We start from the raw sequence: 17557 nt of genomic DNA on the forward strand, positions 1-17557 counted from the left end.
GCAACTTTTTTGGTGTATTTGAAATTGTTTTGAAATAAAAAGTAAAATTAAAAGCGAGAAGCACCCTGTGTGGCTGGCGTCCCCCGCCGCTTCCAGCATCTCCAGGAAGCAGCATGGTGGGGCTGGGAGGGCCCAGGCTGCCGCGGCCACTTCATGCTGCTGTAAGAAGGTATCTGTGACTGGGTGAGTCGTAAAGAGCAGAAATGTTCCGCTTACAGCTCTGGAGTCTGGGAAGTCCAAGACCAGGGCCCCAGCAGATTTGGTGTCTGGGAAGGACTGCTCTCTGCTTCCAAGACGGCCCCTTGTTACTGTGTCCTCTCATAGCAGAAGGTGGAAGGGCAAAAGGGGCCTGGCCAGTCAGACAGCCCTTTCATAAGGCTCTAATCCTACCCTTGAAGGTGGAACCCTTACGGCCTAACCCTCCTGAAGGCCTTACCTCTGGACCCTGTTGCACTGGGGATTCAGTCTCAATATGGATTTCGGAGGAACACAGACATTGGAACCACGGCAGCACCATCACTCCCAGGCTGAGATGCCACCTGGGCTCTCTGCCCAGAGCATCTCCTCCCTGGCCCTGGAGACACACAGAAGAAGGAGAGAAGGGCAGTTCTGTTGGAATCGCAAGACCGAGTGGACTCTCACCTGGGGGAGGGCACCTGCAGCCTGGCTGGCCCCAGGGATCGGTGGGCATGGAGCGTGTGGCTGGGTGCCTATCACCTTCTTCCCCACTTTACCCTGGGCACCCAGCCCCTGGACCACCACTGCCAGGCATGGAGCAGGTATGGAGGAGAGTTAGCAGGACAAAACTCACCCACACCACGGCTGCCACAGATGGACAATCTCACGGAGAGGTGTGGCCAAGCGAGCAGGGGAGGGGCCCGTGGGGTCAGGTGGTCCAGACGAGCGCCTTCTGGCAGGGGGCTTGTGAGAGCGTTCCAAGGAGACGGGCGAGCTCAGCCAGGAGGGTGGAAGGGTAAGACAGTCCAGGCCAGAGGACGGCAGCCGCAGCGGGAGGGACGGTGAGAAGCCCCGTGGTCTGGCTGGAACTGAACAGATGACAGTAGGAGAGGTAAACATGGCGGGAAGGTGGGGGCGCAAGCCGATCCTTGGAGCTCAGAGAGCTTCTGGCTTTGGTCTGGGCTGTGTTTGGTGTGATGGCTGGGGGAGCTGCTGAGGTGGGAACGCCCTTGAGGGCTCTACCTTGAAGGGTGGGATTAGTGCCTCATGAAAGGGCTGTCTGAGAGTCCCTGTTTACAGGCAGATGGTTGATGTGGGAGGGAGTAATGGCTGAATTCACAGTGCCCAAGGGCTGATCAATAACGAGCCCAGCCCAGTGTCACCCAAACCTCGCGGTCAGTTTAGCCTGCTCGGCAGCGGGGATAGAGGACCACGCACAGGGGCTTGGCGTCCCACACTGATTCTCCCACAGTCCTGCAGGCTGGGGCCCAGCATCCAGACGCTGCGGGGCCAGGGCCTCCAGGATCACCTTGGCTAGCAGTCAACGGCTCCTCCCGTCCTCCCAGGGCCCCTCTGTGCTCTCTGAGTCCTCATTTCCTCCTTGGAAGTCAAACCGGACAGGGCCACCCCAGTGACTCCCTTTTACTGTAATCACCTCCTTACAGCCCCATCTCCAAATCCAGTCCCACTCTGAGGTCCTGGGAGTTGGGGATCCAGTATATGGATTTTGGGGGCCCCACTCAGCCCTGACACTGCACTGGGCAGAGCATGCCTCAAATTCCAAGGACGATGAATTCGCTGTGACCACACTTCTGTCATTAAACATCACTAATAACCAGGTGCTGACATTTGCTGGACGGGGGCCGCCCGCAGCCCCTCGCCACCCTGGGTCCAGCGGAGCAGCTGCTGATGCTGAGCTCTGTGGTCCAGACGCTGCTGGTGGCAGTGTTGGCCCAAGGGTGATGCTCTCCTCCCTCTGCCGGGAACACCCCCGGCAAGGACGCTGCTCACCCATGGAAAGGAGGTGAGGTGGCTGCGGCACCTTCACAGAACATGTCCCCCCGACACGTACCAGGGCGCAGCCCGAGGCCCAGGCCTCCCACACGCCCCTGGGCTTCCGGCACGTCCTTCCCATGGCAGACACCAGACAGAGCCGGTGCAAGTGGCTTCCAGGTGGCGTGTCCCTTCGGATGGGCTCTGCCATCCCTGTCCTGTGCAACAGCTGCTGCATCCACCCTTAGTGCCAGCTCTGGGGGCCTGAGCAGGAGCTCAGGGACACGGAGACCGTGCGGAGGAGGCATTCACTGTGGGGTGTCCCAGGGCTGGGCACCAAGGCAGGACCTCTGTGTGCCCCGAATGCCGGCTTCCCTGGAGACTGCAGTCAGCCGGGTTCTCTCACGTCAGCCTCCCAAGACCACTGTGAGGGTGGCGCTTAGAAGCAGAAACACCCAGGCCGGGCAGGTTGAGCAGGTGAAGCTGCCCAACGCAGGGGACAGGACACAGAGGCGACTCACGAGCCTGGGGCTCCAGCAGCAACCAGGAGGGTCCTTGCCACGCCTTTCGCTCCCAGCTACCAGTCTGCCTGCCAGCATCGCCTTTGCTCGTGTGCCTGAGGCCCTGGCTCCCCAAGCAGCCGCTGACTCCTGGACGCCTGCTGGCCGGGCCCCAGTCACGAGTGCGTTCGGGGAAGGCCTCGGGCCTACAGGAACGGAAGGAAAAGCCATCGGGCCTCCCCGACCGTCCACACAGAGACTGATGGGTTCCCCACACACTGACTGCCGGGACGCGCCTCGACTCTGGTTTTGGCACAGACAGGCCCTGCTGCATCCGTCGTCTCTGATGGAAGTGACAGCCGTTTCCCCTGCAGACAGGCCAGAGCGGCCCATCCACGTTCCAGGGTGTGAGGCCAGTGGTAGCGTCCCCAGGGCCACAGCCCAGTGAGGGAGGTGGGGGAGCGTCCTGGCGAGGGCTGGGCCGCCTCCCGCGTGCCCTGGGGAGCAATGTTTCGCACCACCCCGCCCTTTCCTGGCCGTCTGTGAAACTGAACATCTCCAAGTGAATGTTTTAACTGCTAAGCACAGGCAGCGCTTCGAGGCTTCATGACGATGACGTGGAAATCCTAACCCTGACCCCGCCGTCGAGCTGGGCCTGCATTTCCGTCAGCACGTGTCCCTTCTCCTCAGCAACCGCCAGCCCGGACAAGCCCCACACCACCCGGGTTACCTTCAGCTGTGAGACGGGAGGTGCCGGGCGCAGTCGGGACTGCGTCTGGTCCGTGCTGCCGGGAGGTGGCCATGCGCGGGGCCAGGGCTTAGATCAGCTTCCTGTCGGGCTGAGTGGGGAGGCGCACACCTGCCCCAGATTGCAGCTCAAAAGAGGAGAGGTGAAGGTCAAGTGTTCCATACCCCGAGGTCTCTGGGGCCCCGCCAGAGAAGGTGGGTGTCTCAGGGGGTTTTGGGTTTTGCTCTGTCTCCTGGGCCCGACCCCTGGCCAGAGCTGAACCTTCTAGAAGCCAGGAAAAGTCGGTACCAATTCCTGGACCAGACTTCCGGCCAAGCCTGCCCCTGAGTGCCCTGTGGCCAGTGTGGGAACCCAGAGGGAGACTGTGCTGGTGTCACCGGGGGCCTGCTGGCAGTCAGGATGGCTCACGGGGAGGCACTTGGGGGCTATGGCCAACCCTGGGGACCCGTCCACCCCCAGGGCTGCTGTGAGGCCTGAATGTGGTGGGGGATCCCCGATGTGAGTCCCTCGTCCTCGTCCTACAACGCTTAGTGTCGGATGGGGGGCAGGACCCACAGGCCCCTCTCAAGGAAACCCACAGAGGCCCCTGCAGGTGACCTCAAGGGAGGCCCCGTGTGGGGAAGAGAGCACCTGCCCCGCACAAGACAAATCAAGTGGATGCCAAGGAGCAGGCGAGTTTGGGGTGGATGAAGCCACAGGATTGCCCACAGTGAAGACAGGGAGGCGGTCGCAGACCCCCCACCCAGGGAGCCTCAGGGGCAGCTGGGGCCGCGGGGGTGGCACGAGGCAGGTCACACCAGGCAGCAGGCAGGGGCAGCGCTCCAGGAAGCAAGGCCCGACCGGAGACTGTGGGGGTCTCAGGGCGACTCTGAGTTTTGCTCTGCTTTGTCTGGGGCTGAGCAGTGCTGAAGGGTGGTCTTAAGCTAATGGGATGCCAAGGCGGAGGAGGACGGAGGATGAGGCAGGAGCAAGGCCTGGGGGAGGCAGCAAGAGAAGAGCTGAGGCCCCCGGAGGGGAGCGGGCAGCTGCGGGAGTGGGGGCTTCTGGGACAGGTGAGGGTGCAGGGCGGCCCTCTGACCCGAGAGCCACCCGAGACCCAAGCCACGGTCCTGGCGTCTTCACCTCTTGCAGGTGGCGCCCAGGACTCACGGGAAGTCAGGAGGTGCCTGAGACCCCGCAGGGGCACCCTCTGCGTGCCTTGGGGTGGGACATTCTGGGTAGGGGGGCTCCGAAAAAGAGGCGCCGAAGGGGATGAGCCGCACGCGGGTCTGAGGGACGGGCTACGTGGGGCCGAGACCTTCAGCAGAGACAGTTCCCAGGCTTGGCCCCCGCCCCCAGCGCCGCGCAGTGCCTGCCGGTGTTCAAAGCCATTTCCTGACTTTCTCATGGTCTGGGATTCCCAGTTTCATGAGATTAAGATAGAAAGTTGTGGTTTGCGAAAAACCTTGCAGTTAGAGGATGAACATTCCATCGATGGGAGCCTCAAGTGGTCTGGAGGGAAGGCCAGCTGTGGGAAACCTCTCCCAGACGACTGTCATTGTGCAGAGGGGCGGGGCCCCAGGGACCTCGGGGTATGGAATGCTTGACCCTCACCTCTCACCTCTCACCTCTGCAGGTCCTGGGCGCAGACTTCACCTTCTGAACCTTCTCCTATTCGGAAAGTGTGTGGCCCACACGGTGGTACGAGGAGCCCTGGGCTGGGCAGCTGCCAGCCTGGATCCGAGTCCTGCCCTGGTCAAAGTGCTGATTACTTGACATACTTCTGTATCTGCAGAACCAGGTGACTGATCCCCAAAGCCCAGCCAGCTCCAGCAAGCTCTGGCACCTGCACCCATGGGTCACCCTGTCCCCGGCCCACCCTCCTCGAACCATGTTCCGCTCACCGTGGCAGGGCCGCCCCCGGAGCAGTCGGTGCCGTGTGCAGAGGACGGAGGCAGAGGTGCCGTGTGCAGAGGACGGAGGCAGAGGTGCCGTGTGCAAAGGCCCAGACAGAGATGTGGAGGGGTAGCCAGTATCAAGGGCACCCCCGCTTGCGCTCGCTTCCCCACCCGCCTGCTTTTGCCGCTAATGTCCAGACATTCTTTTGTTAGACCCAAAGCCCCTGGGGTTCAGTTCCTGCTGTTGTTGCAGCCCAAGGGCTCCATCAAGAGCTGGCGGCAGCATCCACCTCCTGGGGGTCTCGAGGGGCTCCATAAGAACCCCTTGTCCTGAGCCCCCGCCCAGGCTGAGCATTGGCAGCTGTTCAGTCCAGGCTGGCTTTAGTTGCTGTTAATATTCAATATTTGACATAAACTCTATTTTGATTGTGAAACCACTCAGCATTCTGTGGCCTCATTCCGGGATTTTGATTCTAAGCCCCTCTAGGAAATATCTGCCCCGAAGTGACCGTCTTGTCTGGAAGGTTCCCACAGAGCAGGGTATGATAAGAGCCCCACGGGCTTCCTCCCAGCGCAGACGCTGCTCCAGCGGCTCCGGCAGCAGCACCTTATCTGCGGATGACAGATGCCGAAACGTGCCGGGGCCCGTGAGCCTGCGCAGCGTCACACACACTCAGCCCCCGTGAGCTGCACACACACATCACTGTGTTTGCGATTATAGTTTTACAGTGTGTTGATTGTTGATGTCCCCTACTTTTCTGGATCTTCCCCCATTTTTTTTTTTGAGATAGGACCTTGCTCTGTCATCCAGGCTGGACATTATCTCAAACAAACAAACAAAATCAAAAGTGCAGCCCTCACCTCCTGGGCTCAAGTCAACCTCCCACTTCAGCCTCCTGAGTAGCTGGGACCATAGTTGTCTGCCACCACCCCTGGCTAATTTAAAAAAAAAAAATGTTTTTTTGTAGAGACGAGGTCTTGCCATCCCGCCCAGGCTGGTCTCGAACTCCTGGGCTTGAGCAATCCTCCTGCCTTCGCCTCCCAAAGTGCTTGGCTTACAGGCATGAGCCACACCCAGCTGTTCCCCAGTTTTGCATTGGCATTAGTAGCTTTAACTCTGTTGTGTTTCTCTTACAATAAGAACCTTCCTCAACATATTTCCATCCATTGACAAAATAGGGAGAAAGGGGCATTTCCAGTGATTTAGATCACTTTAAAAAACATCTGTGTCATCTCTTTAAAATGTTCAGGAACTTTGTGTTGGCAGTGTTTTCCTCTGTGCCGTCAGACACACTCTGTACTGGTTTATAGAAAGCAAGTTAAGAGCCATCTCTGGAATCAAGGTGACTTGGGTAAATGCTGAGACCCGAAGGGATTTGGTGATAGCAACTCTCCTTTCAAATTCTGCAGGAGGAGTGGGTGTTAATCTGAGACGGCCACAGAGCTGAGGGTTCCCACAGGGAACGGTAACATGAGGTGTGTTTGTGGACTGGCCCCTGCTCCCCAGTCTCCACCCAGAAGACCTCGGGGAAGACACAGGCAGACACCTGGGACACACAGAGTCCCCGGGTCACAGGGAGAGAGGAACAGAGAACAAACGGGGCAGGTTTTTTCAATTATAAAACTACCATGTTCTGGCTTATACTGATACATTTTAAAAGCCAGGTTAAACAGATGATTTTCTTAGAAAATATAAAGTATGGCTGGGTGCAGTGACTCACGCCTGTAATCTCTGCACTTCGGGAGGTCAAGGCGGGTGGATCACTTGAGGTCAGGAGTTCAAGACCAGCCTGGCCAACATGGTGAAACCCCATCTCTACTAAATACAAAAATTAGCTGGGCGAGGTGGCACACACGTGTAATCTCAGCTACTCAGGAGGCTGAGGCAGGAGAATCGCTTGAGCCTGAGAGGCAGAGGTTGCAATGAGCAGAGATCACTCCAGCCTGGGCAACAGAGTGAGACTCTGTCTCAAAAAATAAAATAAAATCTAAAAACAACAACAAAAAGGAAAATATAAAGTATAACATTGACTCAAGCAGAAATAGAAAATCTGATTAGCCCTATGGGACATGGGCAGGAAACTGAAAAAAAAAAAAAGTAATCAAATGATATCCTTTAAAAAAGCACCAAGCTCAGGCAGTTTTATACGGGAATATGCGGGACTGACCTCTGCAACGGAGAGACAGAACGACCGTTTAGGAACCTGTCCTCTGAAGGCCAACTGCTCAGTCCAAATCCCATCTTCCCGCCCGTGGCTGGTGACCTTAGGCAGACTACTTAAACTCTCAGCTTCTTCATCCGCCAGATGGACATGAAAGCAATACCTAGTTTGATTCCAGGTTAAAGACTTGACTCATGTAAAATATATGGAAGTGTGTTTGCTGCACAGGAATAACTTGATACAGGTGAATTGTTACTAAGAATTACTATTATTTCCAGGCACAGAAAAAGACAAAAGTATCACAATTCATTCTGTAATATATAATTGTGTGAGTCCATTCTCACATTGCTATGGAGAAACCTGAGACTGGGTGATTTTTAAGGAAAGAGGTTTAATTGGCTCACGGTTCTGCAGGCTGTTCGGGAAGCATGATGCCGGCTTCTGCTCAGCTTTGGGGCGGCCTCAGGAAACCTTCAATCATGGCGGAAGGTGAAGGGGGAGCTGCTGCATCTTACGTGGCCAGAGCAAAAGCAGGAGGGTCGGGGAGGTGCCACACACGTTTAAATGACCAGATCTCACGAGAACTCACTATTACGAGAACAGTACCAAGTGGAAGGTACTAAACCATTCATGAGAAATTCACTCCCATGACCCATCCACCTTCCACCAGGCCTCACCTCCAACACTGAGGATTACAATTCAACATGAGATTTGGGTGGGGACACAGATCCAAAGCACATCAATAGTTAACCAAAAACCTGAGAAACTAATGGCAAGAATAACACGCACACATCTACACACAGTGATGCTGACGTATTATTTATAATAGGGATGTAATCACCCAAAAATAAAAGTATTAACAGAATCCAATCCATCAGGAGCAAGTAAAATCTCTGGAAAGCAAAGATGGTTCAGCATTAGAGAATCTGTTAGTACAACTCACTACATGAAGAGACTAAAAAAGGGGAACTTTGGGGCATCTCAAAAGATAGGCCCCTAACAAGCATCAGGTCAATTTAATATTTAGTCCTAATTTTAAAGCACGCATAATCACGAGATATTCAGAAAACTAAAAACAGTCAGAAACTTCCTTAACTTGTAACAAACATTGTATTTAATACACGAGAACAGATATCAGCAAACTTTTCTGTAAAGGCTCAGATTGTGAATATTCTAGGTTTTTCGGGCAATATTGCCTCTGTCCGGACTATTTAACGCTACTGCTGTGGCCTGAACGTAGCCATCAGACAATACGTAGAAGAATGGGCATAACTGTGTTCCAATAAAACCACCTACAAGAAGAGACCACAGGCTGGATTTGGCCCCCTGGCCACCAGTTTGGAAACCCCCGCATTAGAATCATTCCCATTAGTCAGAAACAAGAGAAAAACGCTTGATTTTATAGTTGAGTCTTGGCCAACCTGATAATATATACAAAGTATAAACATTAGAAAGGCAGAGATACAACTATAATTACTTGCATAATTATATGACTGTTTACCCAAAAAGTTCAAAATAATGAACGGACAAACTATTACAATCACAAGTGTAACATCAATATACATCGATCAACAGTGTTTATTAGAACAGCAATACAGAATTACAACATTTTATGGGAAAGTATCCCATTCATTATAACAAAAACTTTGAGGATTTCATAAAAATTCAGAAAATACTCAAGAACAAACCAAGAAATGAGCACGTCGGACATCAAAGAAATCTTTAAAACTCTGCCAAAGCTCTAAATTCGTTGAGAGTCAGAATCCATTTCCAAGTAGTAGGAATCTAAGTCACATGAATGTCAGTTTTCCCAACTGTCCCCATAAATTCTGCGCATCCCTTAAAACTCCCGCAGGACTGCTGTGGGTCTTGACACTGCTTCTAAACTTGACGTGGGAGAGGAAACGTGTAGGACCCACTGAGGAATGCTTCTGAACGGCCTCGGGGAGGCAGCCTGCTGTAAAGTTGTCATAGTTGATGCAGAAACAGAAGACGGCCCCATGAGTCAGGACGGACACAGCAGAGACAGCACTAAGTATTTACCGGAATGTTGTTTACGACGATGGTAGCATTTCATGTCAGTCGGTGGAGAAAAGATTCCTTTTTCAATAAATGATGTGACAACTGGCTATGTATTTGAAAAAGAAAATGTTAGTCCCGTCTTTCACACAACCCCAAACAACATTCCAGGGGATTAAAGAACTAACCATTTGAGATGGAGTCAGTGCTGATGCGTCCCCCAAATTCCCGTGTTGAAGCCTCGCCCCCAGGGATACGGTATCAGGAGAGGGAGCCTTGGGAAGGTGGTTCCGTTAGCCAGGAATCTGACCGTCACCAGGAACCTGACCACGCGACACGGTGATCAAGACTCGCTATCTCCAGAACCAAGGGAGTAAGTTTCTGCTGTGTAAGCCCCGCAGTCTATGTCATTTTGTTCTCAGCCCTGGCCGATGAGAACGCCATTAGAACATCAGAAGCCAGAGCCATAGAAGGAGAGAAGAGACACCGAAGTTTGTTTTAACCGTCTTGCCATAAGAAACACCCTGTAAGTCACACCCGAGACCCGGGCGTCCTAAGAAAGGGGGATGTGGACAGTCCCTCCAGCACCTCTCGTGGCCGGGCTGGGTGACAGGCACACAGGAACTCATGGCACTCACCTCATAACTATTGTTCACATTCAACATGTACCCAGATTTACAATAGGACCCCATCGACAAAGCTAAAAGGCAGGCAATGGATGGAAGAAACCACTTCCAAACTACCAGTGTCCCAAAAGGAAAAGACTAACTACCGGGCAGAAGATACAGTTACACAAGTCACAGAAGAACCCGCAGGTTCCACTCCTGCAGAAGCTGGTCACTCTGCCGACACCGTCAGCGTGATGTGGAGGGGTCTCCCCCCCACACCCACAGCTTCCCGCCTTCTGTGGGCCCGAGGTGGGTGTGTAGCGATTCGTCTACACCTCCGTCTGCTCCTGAGCACAGCGCCCTTCACATCTGCATCCCAGGCCTCACTAAACACAGGACACGGAGGTCTCCCCCCCACCCCAATTTATCAAATGAATGAACGAATGAAGGTCGTTTTCAAGACCTCTGGCCCTTCTCTTAGAATCTCTAAATCTCACCCTTGCACTTGCTCTGGAGGGGATGAAACAGACACTGCCAGGGCCAGGAGGTTTACGATGTTTATGCTGAGGCTCAGGGAGCTACGGGGCTCAGAACCCGTATGGATTTGTTACCCTGAACTCGGTGACCAGGGCCTGCTCGTGAATCAGCAAATCCTCTGGCCATGCTTCATTCCAGGGAGGAAACCCCAGCAGCCCAGTCCCGTCTGCGTTTCCGCTGGTTTCCGCTGACGCCATCACTGGAGAGGGAGAAGAGGAGTCCTTGAAACCAGCCCTCCAAACATAAATACGCAGCCGGGTTCAGCGAAGCACATGACGCACTTTTCACCTCTGCCAGCGTCTCCATCTCAGTAAGTCCTGTGGGACAGATGCTCACAGTCCCCAGTGAGCCCCATCCGTGACCCCCGCTCGCCCCCCACGTTTCCCAGATGACGGCAGCTGGAGAGCCTGCCTCCGACAGCGGCCCCAGGCCACGGAGAGGCGACCCCGCAGAGAGCGGATGTTTGTGAAGCTCCTCCTGGAGGGAAAGCTGCCGCCAGTGCGGAACACGCCCCTCTCGAGGCACAGACGGGGGAGCGGTCACGAGCCGGTCAGTCCCTCTTAGAGCCAAAATCGGGGGCTCAGAACATTTTCTAATGATTTCTGAGCCACCGAATGCATCTAGGCAGCCCAGTCTCTGTTTTCATTCCCTGAGATGTGGTACTTTCTCTCCTGGAGTCCCGTATTGGGGGCGCTTCAACCGCAGGCCTTGCCTCCCTCCCACGGTGCTGAGGAAGGACAGGCCCTGCCTTCCCCAGGAGAGCTCAGGCTGGAGAAGCCCCGGTGTAGGGGGAAGTTCTAAGCAGGCATTGTCACCCCCAGGTCTAGTGTCTCCACAGTGCCCCCCTGGCCCCCAGCCCAGGCTGTGCCTCCCCCATGTGCAGCCGCTGGGATGTGTCCAGGGCAGGACAGGAGGCAGGTGCCCAGGTGCTCCCCTAGGCAGAAGGCTCGGGTTCTGTTTCAGGGCAGGTGGGCTGGTGTGGCCCCCGGGAGAACAGATCCTCACAGACGCCGACCAGTTTCACCCAGGAGGGCAGGCCCTGCTGTGCTGCAGGCCCCCTGGGGCGCTGGTTCCCCCATCTGACCACACATGGCTTCCTTGAGATCAGTGCACCCCCAGGAAATCCTGGGTGCCTTCATGTCTTGGTCACTTGGTGGCCTGGGACTCTCGGGCGCCTCCTCCGTCCACAAAGCTGGCCAGGCTGTCTGTGGGGAAGTGTTGACTGGGGGCCCCAAAGCTCCTGCTAAGAAATCCTTCTAAGCACAGCCTCTGGCCCTGGAGAACCGGAACTCCCTGCCCTGCCACTGACTTACAAAGTTGTCCCCTCCCTGTGCACTTCCAGGCACAAAAGACAGGATCTGATTACTGGGGAATTGCGATGTGCAGGGGTGGAACTTTGCAATGAGTCCAGAAACTCCAAACACATGAACCTGGTAACTCACTGTGCAAACAGAGAAGCAGTCCTGCACAGGGTCCCTGGCGTTTGCTCTCTCAGCGGTCCTCAGTGAGTCCACTCTCTGTCCCTCCCACTAGCCAGCCCCCCTCTGCCAAGGGACAGCTCCCTTGTCTCCATGGCAGGCTGGTCTCGGGGGGGCAATGGTGACATCTCCAACTACCTTTCTCTGCTCTTCACTGCTGATCCTGCTCCCAGGGCCACCCCCATTGGGCCAGGAGGCTACGAGGTGGTGACGGGTAGATGCTCCAGCTGAGACCTGCCCGGCCTCTCCCCATCTGCATGTCTCTTAGGAGAGGACCCACATCCAGTCCCCACACATCCACCTGCTGTGGGTGTTCTGGCCGGGGGGCCTGTGACCCGAATCTACCTCGGGCCCAGGGCTCACTCAGGGGGCTGGGGGCCTGGAGTGCCCAGAGCTGACCCTGCTGAGTTCTGCGGAGACGGACGACACTCAGGGCCCAGCAGGGGTGGAAGGATGGGCTCTAACAGGTGTGGCCCCAGGACCACAAGCTGCACCTGCTGTGTCTGAGCCCAAACAGGGCCTCCTTCCCCTCAGGTGAGGTTCTGCAGGGAGCTGGGCGGGGCGCGGAGGAGCTGGGAGCAGGTCAGCAGCTGAGGAGTGGCTCCAGGAGGGGCTACAGAGGGTCTGCTCTCAGGGGTCGCTGGTGACACGAGAGACTCCGACAGGGGCCGACCAGTGTGCACTTCTCTCTTGTGCTGGGGCCCCTCTCTTCATTCCCTGCTGGACACATCCATGCTGTGCTTGGTGGAGCTGCGTTTCTCCTGCTCCCCCGGCACAGAGCTCCCGGGAAGGGCTCTCCTGCCCTCTCGTGGCGGCCTCGGGGCAGTGGCCTGTGGGGGCCGCCAGCTCCTCCGCTGTGAGCTGCTGGTCACAGAAGAGACTGTGCCGTGCAGGGGACGGGGCCACTTCCTGATACTCAGGGACAGACTTTCTTCTCTTGAGGAAAGACTCGTAAGACCTCTTCCGGGTCATTCCTGATTAGGAATTTAATCCAGGGGTCAAGAAAAGACTCCCCAGCCTGATGGAGGCTGCCCAGGCAGGGAGAAGAAAGGTCAGAGACCACGGAGAGGCGGAGGGGCGCCAGGCTTGAGTGCCCCCTGCTGCGGCGCCCGGCATGTGGCTCACCTGCTCTCCTGCCTCTGTTACTCGGGAAGAAACAGCGGGCAGGGGGAGAGTCCCTGGGGCCTGAAGCAAGGCCAGGCCTTTGCCACGGACAAGTGACTTGGGCCTGCTGGAGCCGGGGTGTGGACTGTGGCCTCCAGGTTGTGATCACAGAACTGCCCGTAGGACCCCGGCTGTGAAGGCCACTGAGCCCAGCAGAGCTCCACCCTGAGTCCTCCCAATAGAGCCAGCGGGGTCAGGGAGGCCTGGCCCCGAGCAGTGCAGAGGCAAGGGCATGGCCCACTCAGTTCCGATGTGGCCTTGGCTGTTCTGTGGATTTGTTTCGGGGTGATCTGTGGCCCCCTTCATAAAGAGGGTCAGCTTCTGCTTGGGCGGTCACTTCCCAGCCATTAACCACCGATATCTGGAAGGAGTGTCTGTTCACAGAAATAGCAGCAGCCCTGTCTTCGGAGGCAGTGGCCTGGGCGTGGCTGCAGTGCTGTGTGTCTCCAGGGTGGGGGGGCTGCAGTGCTGTGAGTCCCCGGTGGGGGGGGGCTGCAGTGCTGTGGGTCCCCGGGGTGGGGGGGCTGCAGTGCTGTGGGTCCCCAGTGGGGCAGGGAGGGCTGCAGTGCTGTGGGCCCCTGGGGTGGGGGGGCTGCAGTGCTGTGGGCCCCTGGGGTGGGGGGGCTGCAGTGCTGTGGGTTCCTGGTGGGTGGGGAGGACTGCAGTGCTGTGGGCCCCCGGGGGGTCAGGGTTGCATAGGGAAACCCAACTCAAGGGGCTCTGTATCCACAGGGCCCAGGCAAACCCCTTGGCCTGTCCATGGGAGTGTCAGGCTCCTCCAAGGCTACAAGAGGTCACATCACCTGTCCAGGAGGACTCACGGGTGTATAGGCAGGTATGTTCAGCCAGGTGGTGCCATTTCTCCCAGGTAAAGGTGAACGGCTGGGTCATATGGCAGGCGTGTCCCCAGCTTCCAGCTTTCTTTCTGTGCCCTGACCACTCTGCAGCTCGGCCAGTTGCAAGTCTTCCCTACAGGCCTGAACTCCAGCTGGGCCGTGAACATTTCCAGGCACTGATAAAGGTGTTTAGGTCACTGCCCAAAACCCTGAAACAAAGCAGCCCTGGTCCAAATTCCTTAAACTCTCATATCAACTCCACACCCACCCCCTCGCTGCAGACAGACCTGGGTGGAACCCCCGTCTTGCTGTCTGTCCCAAAGATACGCTATCTGTCCCATCTGTCCTGAGGATACACTGCAGCCCTCCTTATGCCAGATCCCCTAGTAAGTGCTCTGGACAGATCACCCTGGCAACGATCGCCTCTTTCCCTGGAATCCCAACCAGCCCCATCTCAGGATGGTCTGAGGCACTCCCTGGTGGAAACTCCCCTGTCACGGCTTTTGGAAAGACTCCAGCTGAGCACAAACTGTGAAATGATTTCCAAAGGGTGCAGCTCCCATCGCTGTGTATGATGGTTCCGGCCACTCCATTCACCCACCAATACTTGGTGTCCATGTTTTTAATTGGACTATTCCAGTGGTGATAACGGTATCCCCACTGAGATGTTCACGTTCACTTCCCTTCCTGTCCCCATCGGCCACTATAATTCCCTTCTTGTCCGTCGGCCATTCAGGTTCCTTTGTGTGTCAGGCTGGCTACCATCTTCATGTCAGATTCCTGCATTTCAAAAGATCTTTATATGTTCTACATACAGCCCTCTATCAAATCCATTATTCTGAATATTTTCCTCGTCAATGGCTTGCCTTTTCATTTTAAGTGTCTTTCGAAGACCAGAAACGCTTATTTGTTGGTGAAGTTCAATATCTTATTTTTTCTTTTAAAGCTCATGCTTCTGTGTCTGACTGAGGTCTTTTTTTTTCCCAAGCGTTTGTCCATCACCTGGCATTTCTGGGTGCTCAGGACTCCGCTCTGACTGAGGAGCGAGGCCATTTCTTTTACTGTCTCCTGTCTCTGAAGAAGGAAAAGTTGAAAAACAACAGGAATGAAGTCAGTGGCAAGACCAGCCAGTGCCACTGATGACCTCAGGTGTGAGATTAAAAGATTAACCTCCCCACTCTAGCCACATGTGCTCTCTATCTAGCACGACCCTTTCACGTGGACCCCTTAGGGTTGTAAGCCCTTAAAAAGAGCCAGGAATTCTGCCTTACAGGGAGCTCAGTTCTTGAGACGCAAGTCTGCCGAAGCTCCCGGCCAAATAAAGCCAAATTCTTCCTTAACCCGGTATCTGAGGGGTTCTGTCCACAGCTCGTCCTGCTACATGACCTGCCCGTCTATCCTCTTACCCACAGCAACCTGCCTTGATTCCTGCAGCTTTAAAATAACCCTATCAGGGTTAAATACTTTAATTTTTGCTTCACATAGCGTAAACCAAAAATAAAATTCTAAGCTTTCTCAACCCACTGAATGGCCCCCTCCTCTCCACCAGGGGGATTCCAAAGAAAGCTGAAAAACGAGTTCAGGCCACGAAGGGATGGGGATTGGACATGCCTCATTATACCCACCTCCCTTTGGAGTTCAGGTGCAGCTGACCAGACTGACATTAAAACAGACTATTAGACTGACAGAGCAGACTCTATACCAGCAAGACAGCAAGTTCCAATCTGACGTTGGCATAGCATCACGTGACAGCAGGCCCTCAAAGCATCAATGTATTTTACCCCAAAATATATCACTTTGACAAATTTTGAAATGGCCCACAAAGCTGTGTCTTGCGGGAAAATTCATATTCTGTAGACTCTCCTTCCCTTTCCAGCTCCTTTTCTGATCCTGAGGAGACTGGCTGAGAATCAAGTGCCTTATGAAGGTCTGAATAGGAAACATTTGCCATGTATTGCCTCTAAGGGCAGACACCTATGAGATTTCATCCATATAATAAGGACCTTGGTCTCCACAGCCCTTACCTTAACCCAGACACTCCTTTCTATTGATTCCAGGCCTTCAGATAGTAACTTAATTCTTTCAACCAATCGCCAATCAGAAACACCTTTGAATCCACCTATGACCTGGAGGCCTTTCCTCCTGGAGTCGTCCTGACATTCTGGATGAATCCAATGCACACCTCACATGTACTGACTGATATGTTGTCTCCCTGAAACGTCTAAAACCAAGCAGTACAACAACCGCCTTGGGACAAGTTCTTAGGACCTCCTGAGGCTGAGGTCATATTTAGCTCAGAATAAATCTCTTCAAGTATTTTATAAAGTTTGGCTTTTTTTGTAAACAATAGGCAGATATAGATTCCATTTGCTAATTTTTAAAAATGCTCTCTGTGTCTTGGTTCATGAAAGACATTGGTCTGTGACCGGTGATGTCCAACTCTGCTATCAAGGCAATGTTGGTCTCATACATCAAGCAGGGAAGCGGCCCCTCCTCCTCCACTGTCTGAGTGGCTGGATTCCTATTATTTCTTCTCTAAATACGATTTACCAGCTTGGCTCTCTGGGCCTGGAATTTTCTGTGTGAGGACACATGATAACAAATTAATCTCAAATTTAACAGATAATGGGCATTAGTATTTTCTTTTTTGGTAACTGGCATCCTTCAATAAATTCGTCCAGTTATACTGTTTTGGGGGCTGCCTGCACTAGTCAGCGTGGCGTCCCCTCCGAAGGCCGGGCCTGACAGCGCCGCACCCCAGGCCAGGTCTGTTGGCCCGTGCTGGTGCCCTGGGGAGCAGCGGGAGCTGCCTGGAGGCTGCGGTGTGTGGTGGCGGCGGGCAGGCACCTGGCTCCCGAAAGCAGACCTTTAATAACGCCTCGCAGAAGGGGCGGGGTGGGAGGCTGGCAGCGCAGGGGCGGCAGCTCCGGATCCCCGCGGGTCTCCGGATCACCCCACCGAGCCCCGCGCCTCAGTAGCGCAGTCCCTCCAGGGCTCCTTGGAAGGCCAGGCTCCAGCCCGGGTGCCCCCCCCGCGGGGCTCCAGGGTTGGGGGCACCCAGGAGGCCGCAGGCGCGGAGCTCGAGGGCGCCCCCCGACTAGAAACCCAGGCTTTCACGCGCGGCTCCCGCCCCGTGCCCACCTCCAGGGGGGCGAGAGCACCCAGCGCCGATCCAGTGTACGGACGCCCCCGTGCCCCGTCCCCGCCGTCCAGCCCCCCCGCCCCTACCGGTCCCGCGCCTCCTCCCCGCCCGCCCGCCCCGAGCCGTCCAGCCCTCAGCTTTCCCGGGCCCGCCCCCGCCCCGCCCCTTGCCCCGCCCTCGCCCCGCCCCTTGCCCCGCCCCCGCCGTCTAGCCCTCCCGGCCCCCAGTCTCTCGCCCCTCCCCACTGGCCTGCAGGGTCCACCGACCTCCGGACCCCCCGACCTCCCGGCCTCGAGGACCCTCAGGAGTCCCTGCGTGGGCTGCGCCAGGTCGCCAGCGACAGCACCGGCACGCACCACAGCCACGGAACCGCCGACCACGGCGCTCAGGAGAGCGGAGAATCCGCGCACGCGCAATTCCTGCTCCCGCCCCGGCTTGCTGGTGATGGCGCATAACGCATGCGCGGGAAGGGCTGCTCTGGGCGTTGCCGTGGCTACTGGGAACGCGTTTCACGGGGGCGGGGCTTGCTTCCGGGG

At 55.8% G+C, this 17557-nt stretch overlaps 1 protein-coding gene, 1 non-coding gene and 1 pseudogene across 2 annotated transcripts; 2 read left to right on the forward strand and 1 right to left on the reverse strand.

Moving 5' to 3' along the window:
* Window positions 1–17474, reverse strand: LOC144340118 (uncharacterized). Its single transcript, XM_077997900.1, has 3 exons — window positions 17288–17474; window positions 812–1046; window positions 1–574 (listed from the first exon to the last, which is right to left on the reverse strand). The coding sequence occupies exons 1-3, from the start codon at window positions 17472–17474 to the stop codon at window positions 517–519; spliced, it is 480 nt and encodes a 159-aa protein (XP_077854026.1). The 3' UTR covers window positions 1–516.
* On the forward strand, window positions 7492–15219 carry LOC106997212 (uncharacterized). The gene is made up of 3 exons (XR_013414782.1): window positions 7492–10711; window positions 11744–13878; window positions 14868–15219. It is a non-coding gene; the product is annotated as an uncharacterized LOC106997212 (transcript).
* On the forward strand, window positions 10756–11503 carry LOC144329454 (putative uncharacterized protein encoded by LINC00205; annotated as a pseudogene).
* Window positions 17475–17557: the final 83 nt, after the last annotated feature.

Source organism: Macaca mulatta, chromosome 3 (assembly GCF_049350105.2).
Source record: "Macaca mulatta isolate MMU2019108-1 chromosome 3, T2T-MMU8v2.0, whole genome shotgun sequence".
Classification (NCBI taxonomy): Eukaryota; Metazoa; Chordata; class Mammalia; order Primates; family Cercopithecidae; genus Macaca; species Macaca mulatta.